General features: G+C 49.0%; 1 protein-coding gene across 2 annotated transcripts in view; it reads right to left on the bottom strand.

Annotated features, from left to right (window-relative positions):
- The window catches only part of TNPO1 (transportin 1), a 1,741,771-nt gene that overhangs the window by 225,897 nt on the left and 1,502,954 nt on the right, over positions 1–12,920 (bottom strand). For both annotated transcript variants that reach the window (XR_013607056.1, XM_078675276.1), the window contains exon 18: positions 11,571–11,669. Coding sequence is in view for 1 of the 2 variants with exons in the window: in XM_078675276.1 (XP_078531402.1) it covers positions 11,571–11,669 (99 nt within the window). In the remaining variant the exon portion in view is untranslated. The remainder of the gene's footprint in view (positions 1–11,570; positions 11,670–12,920) is intronic.

Below are 12,920 nucleotides of genomic sequence, written 5' to 3' on the forward strand. Positions count from 1 at the left end.
CAAAAACAAAATGGCCGGAGGCTGCATCAAGAGAGGAAAACTGCTTTTTGAAGCAACGGTAGTGTTAGGATGAACACCTCTGCTGAGTCCTCTAAGGAACCTCCAAGTGTTTTCTTGTCTGTGTCTTATTTGCAGATATCCTGGAATCTGCACTATTTCCAGAATCATCCCCTGAGGAGGGAGCATCCTGATGCGGGAGCGTGAAACTGGGTATGTAGTTGGGAATGGTATGCACCCTGTCCTAGAAGGGACCCTAGCTCTAGTCAGGGCAAGTAAGGTAAACACCAAGATTAACCCATGCACAACCCCTTGGTAGCTTGGCAAGAGCAGTCAGGCTTATCCCTAAAAACAATGAGTAAAGTATTTGAACATGCACATTCAGTAACATAGTGAAAACACCACAAAAGTACTCCACACCAGTTTAGAAAAATATCCAATATTTATCGGAGAAGAAGACCAAAATAACAAAATTCCAATTTACAAAAATCAAGTTATGGGTTTTCAATATCAAATAAAGCTTTAGTTCTTAAAAAACAATAGCTGCAACTGGGAGTATTGGGTCACGCTTGACTGGGACAAATCCACAAGTACAGTTCAACCGCGAGGAAATGCGGGCCAGATAAAGAGTCACACAGACCACAGTACAGTACCTTGGATATGTCAGAAATCAAAGATGGTGCGAGGCGCAGGGGAGGTAAGGCATACCAAAAGCAGGTGATGCCTTGGCTCCTTCCTTTTGGGCAGGGTCGTTAGCATGTTGCTGCTTGGGGATGGTGCGTTGTGCAGAGGAGTTGAGCCGCTAATGCCTGGGGATGATGCTAGGAGCAAGGGAGGTGATGCATCAGTTGCAGGTGCAGTACCTCTGTTCCTTACTGCTGTGATGTATCTTTGATGAAGCCGGTGGTCAAGGCGCAAGGCCTCGGTTTCGCAGCGTGTAGGTTGAATCACTGGGCCACAGCTGCAGCTTTGGAGTCGAAGCAGTGCGTCACTGACATTGGTGGCATAATTCTAGGGACACCGTCAGTGGTTGTTGATAGTAGTAGCCCCAAGCTATGCTATATCCAATCTTCATTTGGCACCTGAAAACGAGCAACCCATCCAATCCTGAAGGAACTCAGGGAACTAGCGGTCTATTATTCTTTATCTTCTGTAGGGCTTCAGGCATCATCGACTTACTTGGCAAAGATGGCCTGCCCATTCCAATATTGCTGCATGTACCTCTGGACAAAAGGAAGTAATCAGCAGCCATCATAGTCTGGCTAGAGCGAATGTTGGCTGGCAGTCTGAATCTGTAGATATTCTTTTGGTTTACATTTCTTTTATTGGGAAAACAAAACAATCACCACAGATTGTCGCCAATCGCAAGGCTAATGACACGAATTTGTAGATAAACATTGCCAGAACTGTGACAGCCACCTCTCCTCACATTCCCCTATTGCCATATACCAGATGTCTTGACTTAAATCATTAGAAGCAGCAAATTCATGCAACCATCTGATGTCTATGTGCCCCAAATGGCCAGGACATTTGAAGACTTTCCGGTTGTGGTCAATTTTTCTTTTTGAAAGTGTCAAGTTACCAACCTTGCCTATTTGGGAGAGCTGAGCAGAATGAGGCATAGTTCTCAGAAGGCCTTTGCAGTGCTGAAGAAATAATGAAACCAGGCTACGCATATCTGGTTAAATAGGATACGAGTCGCGTCAGGAACCTAGGTTTTCATTTATTCTGGTCAGGTTGCAGAGGATGAAAGTGGCATTTTTAAGGGTTGCCCTTCCCCCCATCAACGGCCAAATAGGATGCAATGGACCAATTTCCCGGTTTGCCCCTTATAGTAACCTAAAATAATGTTTCAATATCAAAATCGTAAGGTGGTTACATTTTACAGACGTAAGGTCCAGCAACGCGAGGAATATTGTATCTGGAGCAGTCTCAACGTAAGATGCCCATGACAGACACTCCTCCAGTATCAAGCAATTCTTCCTCTTTTACTGTAAAACAGTGCATCACCTATAGCTTCCTCTTCTGAGTCTTTGTGCTCTTTGTCCCCATAATCAATCAATCTTTCAGTACCTTAGTGGTATACCTATGTTACTTTGAGACATTTCAGATGATATCTAGGCTGAAGCCTTCACATGGTTGTCTGTTGGAGAATGCAAAAGTGAGATTGAAGGAGGCATTATTAAATGTAAGCATACTCCTGCTCTATTACCTCAAATAACAAAGAAGTGACTATCAGGCTAATAATAATAATAATAATAATAAAATTTATACCGCGCAAACAATAACCCGAAGGCATCAAGGTGCCTAACAAAACAGATCAAAAAAGAAATCGCTACATCACTGCAGGTACGCTTGCACAAAGAGGTATGTTTTTAAAGCCCTTTTGAAAGCCTGAAGAGTAGGCAGGGATCTTATTTCCAGAGGGAGAGCATTCCACCATTTGGGCGCAAGAGTGGAGAAGGCCCTACCACCCCATTTCACTCTCCTGAAACGGGGAACAGATAGCAGGAGTCTGCACGAGGACCGCAAATCCCTAACAGGGGTGTAGCGGGACAAGATAGATCCTACACCAGTGAGACTATTTCTGGCCAAAGCCCCATATGTCATACAAAGGGTCTTGAAGTGAATGCGAGACTCGACAGGATTCCAATGCAGCAGCTTTCTGGCCGCTGTAGCTGAGGTGCGCCTGGGAAGATCCAAAACGAACCTAGCAGCGGCATTCTGGACTACCTGTAAGCGCTGCAGTAGGCTCCTGTTCATGCCCGCATACAGCGCATTACAGTAATCCATCCTAGAGCCGATAAGGGCAACAGCAAGCTGTTTCCTTGCCTGTAAGGATAAGTAATGTCTAATCCTCCTCAGGACATGGATAATGCCCCAACAGGTGGAGATGGTTCGGCTGACCTGCTTACCCATATCAAGGGAAGGCTCAATCACAACCCCCAGATTTTTTGCGGAGGAGGTAGGGGTGGGACAGGCTCCTAGTGAGTTTGGCCAGCAACAGGATGACCATATGTCCTCTCTCCCTCCGAACACCATCACCTCCGTCTTCTCTCCGTTTAATTTAAGCGAGTTTAGGATCATCCATTGACCGACTGCCTCCATACAGGATCTAAAATTGGAGGCAGTCGGGACGCTAGCCTGGGAGAGAGAGACAAGGATCTGGGTGTCGTCCGCATAGGAGACTATCTCCATCCCATAAGATCTAATAAGCCTGGCAAGTGGGGTCACGTAGATGTTAAATAGGGTCGGAATAAGGGCCGACCCCTGGGGGACCCCACATTGCACCGGAAGGGATGGAGATAGGAACTCCCCCAGCTTCACTCTTTGGACTCGGTGGGTAAGGAAAGACGTGAGTAGATCCAGGGCTGCACCTCGCACCCAAATCTCCCTCAGCCGTGATGTTAATACTGAGGGAGAAAGGGTATCAAAGGCCGCTGTCAGATCTAAAAGGATCAGGAGGGTGGTCTGGCCCTCATCATCGCGAGTGCGGATATTATCCAACACTATGGTGAGGGCTGACTCAGTGCTGTGTTCCCTCCTGAAGCCATGTTGAGAGGAATCGAGACATTCCGAGCTCTCAACAAAAGCGGCAAGGTGCACATTGAGATGCGCCTCTAGCATCTTTGCTGGAGCTGGGAGTAATGAAATAGGCCGGAAATGTTTTAAGACCGACGGATCCAGGGAGGGCTTTTTTAAAAGAGGTTTCACCACCGCACTTTTCCATTGGGTGGGAAAGCATCCGTCTCTCATGGCTCTATTCATAATATCCACCAGAAAAGGCAGGAGAGTTTCCCTGCACTGCTTAAGAATCCTAAGGGGACACACGTCCAGAGGAGAGCCTGATTTAGTTTTATTAAGGAGGTTAGGTAGGTAAATAGCTACTGTACTACAACCTTTCCCAGTAGAGTATGCATTTCTTGAACCAGCTGTTTAAAGTGAAAAGAATGAATAATTATTAATTGTGAAATGTTTGAAAGAGGGGTTCTAAACCCTTGAGTATGAGCATTCTGTGAGAATATTCTGTCCAAACCAACATGTCACCGAGTGTATGGCTGAAGGGTTCCTTAGAATTCTCCTATCCTAGACTTCCAGGGGCCTAGAACCACTGATCCTTCAAATACTCTAAAATAAGTCTTGTGTGCAGCCTGGTGTCAGAGCAGGAAAATGCACAATGCCATTAAATCCAGAAAAGACTTGTCAGACTGTCACAAAAGATGTATTATGCAGGCAAAGACATTTTAAATGGATAAGCCATTCTGAAAAGGAGACACGCTGGCACTGTGTTTAGCTTTGCTCTAGGGTATTGAATGAATTAGTTCAAAAAGGAGATGATTTATCTGCATTGATCTGAAGGCGTAGATCCTACAAAAGGTCTATTTTGTTTTACCTGTAAGCTCTAAAGCACAAGTTACTTACCTTCGGTAACATATCTGTAAGAAACATTAGTTACTGTTAGATTCCTATACTTTAGAATATCCCCAGGCGTCAGACGGGATCTGGAAAGTTTTCGATAGCAGTACCCCTGCGCGTCGGTGGGTGTCGTCTGCAGCTCCGCGTCCGTCGTGATCGCCGGGATGACGTCACCGGAGTACTTAGACGCTGCCCTCGGGGGCGGACGTCTGTTCTGTACATAGCTTTCCGCGCCAGGAATGCAGAGCCATGCAAGAAACCGACACTGATGCCATGAAACTAGGGCCCTAAAAGGGAGATACCTTAACCCTAGATATCGGTTCGCAGAACGGGGAGGATGGGTGGGGCGGTAAGGAATCTAACACTAACTAATGTTTCTTACAGATATATCGTTACCGAAGGTAAGTAACTTGTGCATCTGAAAGAAACACGTTGGTGTTAGATTCCTTACCTTAGAATAGATACCCCAGCAAACCAACCTCGGTGGTGGGTCTGCGAACCAAGATCACACCAGGAAGTCCTGGAGAACGGTACGGCCGAAAAAGCCATGTCTCTGGACTTGGCTGTCCAGGTAATAGTGCTTGACAAACGTGTGCAGCGAGGCCCACATAGCTGCCTGACAGATGTCCTGCAAGGGGACTCCCCGACCCAGGGCAGTAGTAGCCGCCGTGGCCCGAGTGGTATGGGCGCGCAGTCCCACAGGAGGCTCCTTTTTAGCCAAGGAATAACAGACCTTGATGCACAAAACGACCCACCGAGAGATGGTCCGCTTGTGCACTGTCCGTCCCTTCTTAGCGCCCACATAACCAACAAAGAGCTGGTCCTCCACCCGGAACTGTCACGTGCGGTCTAGGTAAAAAGAGAGCGCACGTTTTGGGTGCAGAAGGTGGAACCTCTCTTCCTCTTTCGAGGGATTTGGAGGCAGAAAAAAAGGTGGGCAAGTTGATAGACTGCCAGACCTGAAAGGCCGTAACCACCTTGGGCAGGAAAGAAGGACGAGTCCTCAGAACAACTTTGTCCGGATAAACAGAGAGGAAAGGAGGCTTAGAAGAAAGCCTGGAGCTCACTCTGGCAGAGGTGATGGCAACCAGTAAAGCAGTTTTAAGAGTCAGAAGATGGAGACGGCAATTATGAAGTGGCTCAAAGGGAGCGCACATCAGATAAGTAACCACCAAGTTCAAGTCCCACTGAGGCATCATGAAAGGAACAGGAGGGAACATGTGTGTGATGGCTTTCAAGAATCTATTTACAACAGGGGACTTGAAAAGAGAAGGCTGAAAGGGGATCCACAGCCTTTGCTGTGCACCATGCCACTAATTTGTTCCACCTGCAGGCGTATACCGTTTTTGTGGAGGGAAGCATGGCTGCCAGTATCACATAACAGACTTCAGGAGGCAAGTCAATTGGCCTCAACTGTCGCTGCTAAATCTCCACGCATGTAGGTGGAGACTGGACAGGTTCGGGTGGTGGACCGTCCCCTGTTGCTGCGACAGAAGGTCCTCCTGAAGAGGCAGACTAATCGGGGGGGATCGACTGACATACTGAGTAGCTCGGGATACCAGTATCTTCGTGCCCAGTCCGGAGCCACAAGGATGACTTGGGCTCGGTCGCGCCTCATCTTCTTCAGCACTCTGGGGAGAAGTGGTATAGGTGGAAAGGAGTACAACAGACTGCAACTCCACTCGCGATGAAAAGCGTCGCCGAGGGAGTGCCACCTTGGAAATTCCAACGCACAGAACTGATGACATTGCGTGTTCTCTTCGGTGGCGAATAGATCCAACCAAGGCTCTCCCCACTGCTGAAAGAGCCCTTGTGCCACGTCCGAGTTCGTGATCCATCATGCACCAGCGGATGAGTTTGTCCACCCTGGCATTCAGGGAACCTGCCAGGTGTTGAACCGCCAGGGTGGCGTCCTGGTGTTCCAGCCATGTCCAGAGGCGCAGAGCCTCCTGACATAGGGTCCACGACCCCACCCCGCCCTGTTTGTTGCAGTACCACATGGCGGTGGTGTTGTCCGTGAACACCTGCACTACACTTCCCCGGACAGAGGGAAGGAATGCCTTCAGTGCAAGTCGAATCGCCCGCAGCTCCAGAAAGTTGATATGGAGCCGGGTCTCCGCCGGAGACCAGAGGCCTCTGATCTCCTCCTCTCCCATGTTGCCCCCCATCCCAGGAGGGACGCATCCGTCACCACTGTGTGCTCCAGTTGGGGTAGGGAGAGGGATCTGCCGCTGACCCAATCGTGGTACGTGAGCCACCACTGCAACTGTCTTGCAGTGCCTTCCGAGATCAGGACGTGGTCGGACAGGTTGCCTTGATGCTGTGCCCACTGGAACTTCAGGTCCCATTGCAGAGCCCGCATCCGCCACCTTGCGTGATGTTACAGCAGGATGAAGGAGGCCATCAGCCCCAGGAGTCGCAGCGTCATCCAGATCGAGACTCGGGATAAAGCCGAAAGATCGGAATCAGAGCCTGAATATCCCGAACCCGCTGCTTGGGAGGATAAACCAGAAACTGCGCCGAGTCCAGAACTGCTCCGATGAAGAGGAGCTTCCGAGAGGGGCATAGTTGTCACTTCGGCACTTTGATGGAGAAACCCAGCGAGTGCAGGAGATCCTCCGTAGCCCGCCTTCAACAACCAGTGGTCGAGATAGGGGAAGACTGGAAGCCCTGATCTGTGCAGATGAGCTGCGAGCACCGCCATCACTTTCGTGCGGCACTGGTGAGGCCGAAGGGGAGCACGGTAAACTGAAAGTGCCCCTGGCCTACCGTGAACCGCAGGTAGCGCCGATGGGCCGGCAGGACGGGGATGTGGAAATATGTGTCCTGCAAGTCCAACGCTACCATCCAGTCTCCAGGGTCTAAGGCAGCCAGGACCTGAGCTAAAGTCAGCATCTTGAACTTCTCCTTGCGTTGACGCTCTGGAGGTCCAAGATAGACCCCCTTTGCCCTTCTTGGGAACCATAAAGTAGTGGGAGTAGCAACCACATTCTACTTCTGGCCCAGGAACGCCCTCGATGGCCCCCTTGGCCAAGAGCGCCGTAACTTCCTCCTGCAGAAGCTGCAAGCGATCCCATGACAAGCGGTGGTACTGCGGTGGCTTGGCAGGAGGGGTTGCATCGAAGGGGAGGGAGTAGCTCCTTCAGACGATTTGCAGCACCCACCTGTCCGGAGTGATAGTACGCCAGTGGAGGAGGTGATGGGGAACCCTGCCCCCCACTGGTTTTGAATGGGCCTGAAAGCTCAGACTAGGAAGGCATTGAGGCAGATGCCGCGGGAGTGGATGTGGAGTGACCGGGCCTCTGTCCCCCTGCACCGGCACGGCGGTTACCACGTCCGCGACGAGGTTGGTTCTGCGGCCTGTGGCTGGAAGAACGTGTGGGGGGAGCCCCTTCCTTGGCCACTAAAGGGGCGAAAAGCAGAAGTCTGCTAGCGCTGGCCCGACAGGCCTTAGGACTTGGCCGTAGCCCTTGAAACGCTGAAGCGCACTGTCTGCTTTGTCGCCAAAAAGGCGACAGCCATCGAAGGGCATGTCCATGAGTGTGTTCTGGACATCCACCGAAAAATTGGCGGACCTCAGCCAGGCATGGAGACAGATCGCAACCATCGTGGAAATCGCTTTGCCCAGCGGGTCCATGGTATGAAGTCCACATCGGACGGAATACCGTGCCGCATCTCGCCCCTCAGCAAGAGACTGGGTGAGCCGTGTTCGGGCCTCCTCTGGACACAGAGACAGCACGTCCGCCACCGTATCCCACAGGGAGTGGGTGTAACGGCCCAAAAGGCATGCAGTATTAATGGACCGCAACCCCAAACTGACTGAGGAGAACAGTTTCTTCCAAAACTAATCTAGTCTTTTGGAATCCCGATCCGGGGAGCGGACAGGAATGCAGTCTGGGACGTTGAGGCCTGGATCACCAGACTCTCAGGAGTGGGGTGCACGGACAGAAAGCAGGGGTCGCCCGGAGCTGGGTGGTGGCGTCGGTCCACGTTCCAATCCACAGGGGGCACTATGGAGGGCCTGGACCAAGTGCCCATCAGAACGTCGGAGAGGGCCTCATTGAACGGCAACATAGGCTCCGAAGAACTTACTGGCAGTTGAAGCACCTCAGGGAGGAGATTAGTCCTCACGGCCGCAGCACGGAGCTAAAGAGCTGCCCTGCGCAACACCACACCATATGTAGCACCCTCCTCCGTAGCCACGGAGGGATGAGAGTTGAAACCAGTGTCAGGTGATGTGTCAAGACTACTGGCCTCCCCCAGCTCATCTCCCCAGTCCTGACCTAATTGGCCCTGTTGTGCCAGAGGGTCCTAAGATCCCTCCCAGGCCTCCCCTTCATCCGTGTCCTGATAAACAAGCATAAAGGTCGGAGCCGGGTCGTAAGTGAAGGCCTCACCCATCGACACTGGAGACCGCTCCAGCGTCGGACCCCGACTGAAACCGGGGATGGCGTCGTCCGAGGACAGCGCCGGGAGTGGCACCGTAGGGGTCGGCGCCAGCGGAGAAGTCGTGTTCTCGAATGGTGTAGACCGGGATCCAGGCCTAGATCCCGAGGGGTCTTGCAGCGTCGGGACCGAAGTCGCCGGCACGCTAGGGCCCCAAGTCGGGTCCGCGGGCACACCGGCGGGCCTCGGCGGCAGAAAGAGTCCTCATGGCCACAACGAATTCTCGAATCTCGCCCGGAGTCACGTGAAGCCCAGGGACCGGAGGGTGTGAGGCCGGACGAGACTCTTGCAGCTCCGGCAGAGCCGTGCGGGTGGTGCCACCCAAACCCTCAGCCGAGTCGAGCGACCGGCGAGGGGAGTTAGAAGAGAGATGTCGCCTCTTTGACTTCTTCGACTTATCGGAGGACTTAATGCCCGACGAGTGGTGATGGCTCAACGAGCGTCTATGGCTACAGCTCTGCAACCGGTCCCTCGCTTCCTCCTCGGCCGGCGCAGAGCCGCCTGCCGGAGCTCAAGAAGCTTATGGGACCGCTCCCGACTAGCTTTCGAGGTCAAAGCCCGGCAGTCGGGGCACGACTTGTTGTCGTGGTCGGCCCCGAGACAGCAGAGACAACGGTGGTGGGGGGGTCGGTCACAGACATCAGACGGTGACAGGCGTCGCATGGTTTAAATCCAGGCATCCCTACCGGCACCAGGAGTCGAATCAACTCGAAAAAGATAGTCAAAATAGACCAAAAAAGTTAGTCAAAAAGTGACTAAGGGTACTAGCTCTTCCCGGATCTGCGCTTGCTGGCGCAGAAAAAAGAAGAACTGACGTTAGCGCGCGAGGGCAGTGTCTAAGTACTCCGACGACATCATCCCGGCGCCGATGACGGACACGGAGCCGCAGACGACGCCTACCGACGCGCAGGGGTACTGCTGATGAAAACTATCCGGATCCAGTCTGACGCCTGGGAATATTCTAAGGTAAGGAATCTAACACTAACGTGTTTCTTTCAGATAAAACTTTTGGAGAGCCCTGGTTTCGGAAGCAAGTGATCAACGTAAGAATAAACAAATATTCCAGCTATGCATTTGATGAAGGTCAGATGGGCTGGCTTCATTCCATGGGGAAGAACTCTCCATTAATGGTGTTTGTGTGCAATTCTAAATCATAGAAGTACTCAGCGATTTGAGCAAATTGCCTTTAGAAAGTACACTTCTAAAAGATCTTTGGCTCACATCAATCTTGTTGAGCAGTGAAAATGTGATTAAGTGTGAACATACTTTCCTATTTGAACGGCTTGTTTTCAATCAGAAGATCTAAAATAGTACACTATTCTTACCTCATATCCGATTTTAAAAGGCCAGAACTGGAGCAAATGCCATGATGCATTTGGTATTTCAGAATAGGGGTGATTTACTTTTTAACAGGAAGTTTACCTCCTGAACCAGCTGGTCTAGAAGAGAAGCACAGGACTCAACAAGTTGGCGTCATTTGGCAAAAGGGACGGTAAAATCTAATAGTTCATCCGTACTGCAGCCATATCTACCACACATTTGTCCTTTAACTTCTACCATTCTGAAAATGGATGAAATTTGCTCTTCAGATAGAGTAGTCAACAGTGGGGAAAGTATTATCGGACAATTGCTTGAGGGGACTGGAGCTTTTCCAGCAGTGGCCAAAGTTCGCCAATTGCTTCTGTATCATGGTATTTTTCGCATCAGAAACTTTGTTGTTGGTCTTAGAGAAGTCCGAGTAGGGACTATGATGCTTCTGGAGGTCTTTCCCTGATCCCCGGAATTTATCTTAGGGAAATATTTTCCATCCCTTCAGATGTTGTGGAACTCACTGTCGATGAGGCTAGAGCACAAACGTTTCTGCTACGCCCCATGGGACAATCATGTGAAAAAGTCGAGCGGTGCATCACATTGATATAGTATTGGTTCCTTCAAGAGGTGACGTGGCCTGGTATTTTGAATTTACCCCCTTACGGAAAGGGACCAGACAGGTCGGCATATAGCTGGTCCACCTATGGATCACATCAAATAAACAATGGAGTGAAATTCTGCTTGAAACAATGCAGAAGTTTCCATTGATTCAAGCACTCCATCAGTCACATTTTATCCTGAACCTAATGGATATGTCATGGTAGTTTTATCTAATTTTGCCTTCCTTTAACATTTCAAGAAATTCTTCTGTTTCGGTAGGAATTCCATGAACTGGTCCATGAAGTTCCCACGGGCATAGTCGCACCGATCTGGAGTAACAAACTCAAACCTGTCAAATTTAAAAAACACAATGTGAAAACATTCATCTTTGAACATATTACAATCTAGTGAATCTTTCTGGTAGAGTTTTCAACAAAAACTAAATGCAGGGAACACATGATTCACTTAATAGATCAGGCTCATGTTAGGTTGGACTGACTGGTTAATGCACACAAATACAGCGCTACTTGTTAACCCAATGGCAAACATTGACAAACAAAATTACTCCGCAATAAACACATTTCATACTGTTGAAGAAAGATTTGATTATTAATGTTGAGAAAACAAACTGGATAATAAGCCTCTGAATGAAATATTTATCTAAGGGAGAGTCAGTGGAACTCACAGAAGGACACTGGTGAAGTATCATGCTACACATCGCTACTTATGACAATCAAAAATGCATCGGAACCCGCAGATTTGTAATGAATCAAGTCTTCAAAGCAGCAACAATTTCTTACCCATTTGAATGGAGATCTCGCCTATTGCCCAAGTGGCATTATTACATACAGAGATGAACTCCGGATTAAGGTTGGTCCCCAAAATTGGCATAAAATCAGCTGCAAAGCAGAAACAATATTGAAACTTACCACTCAAAATATCACCAATACATATACAAAAAAAAACAAGCATTGGTAAGCCAATAGGTCTGGAGTACAAGCTGGTGTAATGGATACATTAAAAAAAACAATATTGCAAGCATATGCAATAAAATAAAATAAACATGCAGCCAAATAAACATGGAGGCCATATGTAGCAATAAAAATAATAAAATAAACATTGAATATACTTTTACTAGACCTGTCCAGGTGCTTCCCAGCAGGGAGGTACACTTAGGATAAGTATAGAGACCTATTTCTGTTTTAATGCCCATCACAGTAACATATGCCTATTGGCAGAAAGAACATTTACTATTGACTTTGAATAACTAACCGTAAGACATACTTTAGGCACCCAATTATGACTTGAATATAATAAAGAATGGAAAGAAAAATATTATTGGCAAAAAAAGTATCCCGCCCGCCAGTCCTGGTAGTGAAGTGCGCTAGTTTTTAAGCAGATATGCAACAAAGCAAGCAAAAGGAGATGATGGACGCTGAAACTTGCCAAACACTCACCCCCAGTCACTATTTGATCTGGGTTGAATCCATCATCGTTCTTTAGCTCACTCCGTCATCCAGTGACTGGGAGTGAGGGTCTGAAAAGTTTCAGTGTTCCGTCCATCGTCTCCCTAAGTTTGCTTTGTTTACCCTAAGTTGGCAGGGTATGCCCAGAAGTGGGTCCCTTGCTAACTTTGCCACTGGATTCAAGCTATACTGGCTGATGAGGGGTGTTACCCCAAAATCGGTCCCAGGATGCTTGCTTCCGGTCCAGGGAAGACTTGGCAGTTCGGGCTGGCCTGTTCTTTGAAGAACACGGTCAAAACTGATTTGCATATGGCTGGGTCTAAACTGGGGTGGCAAAGTGAGCTAAAAAACAATGATGGATTCAATCCTGATCGAATAGTGACTGGGGGAGAGTGTCTGAAAAGTTTCAGCACTCCGTCTATCGTCGCCTTGTGTTTACTTAAATTAAAGACACAAACAGAGGAACCTGGAGGCAATTATAAATAGCATAATCACTCTTTAGAAAGTGCGTTGAGCCCTCCCATTCACATAGGTGTTGTGTGTGAGAATCCAATGATTAAGCATGCCACGGGTGGTACCTGTGGGTGAGGATCCTAATAAAAAGATCCAAGAGATTTCTAGGTCTACCACCTTTAGGATTCAGGGTTTAGAGAAGATCGGATAACCCTCTAATATTTGTTGTAG

The sequence above is a fragment of the Lissotriton helveticus genome, chromosome 2_1 (genome assembly GCF_964261635.1).
Source record: "Lissotriton helveticus chromosome 2_1, aLisHel1.1, whole genome shotgun sequence".
NCBI lineage: Eukaryota > Metazoa > Chordata > Amphibia > Caudata > Salamandridae > Lissotriton > Lissotriton helveticus.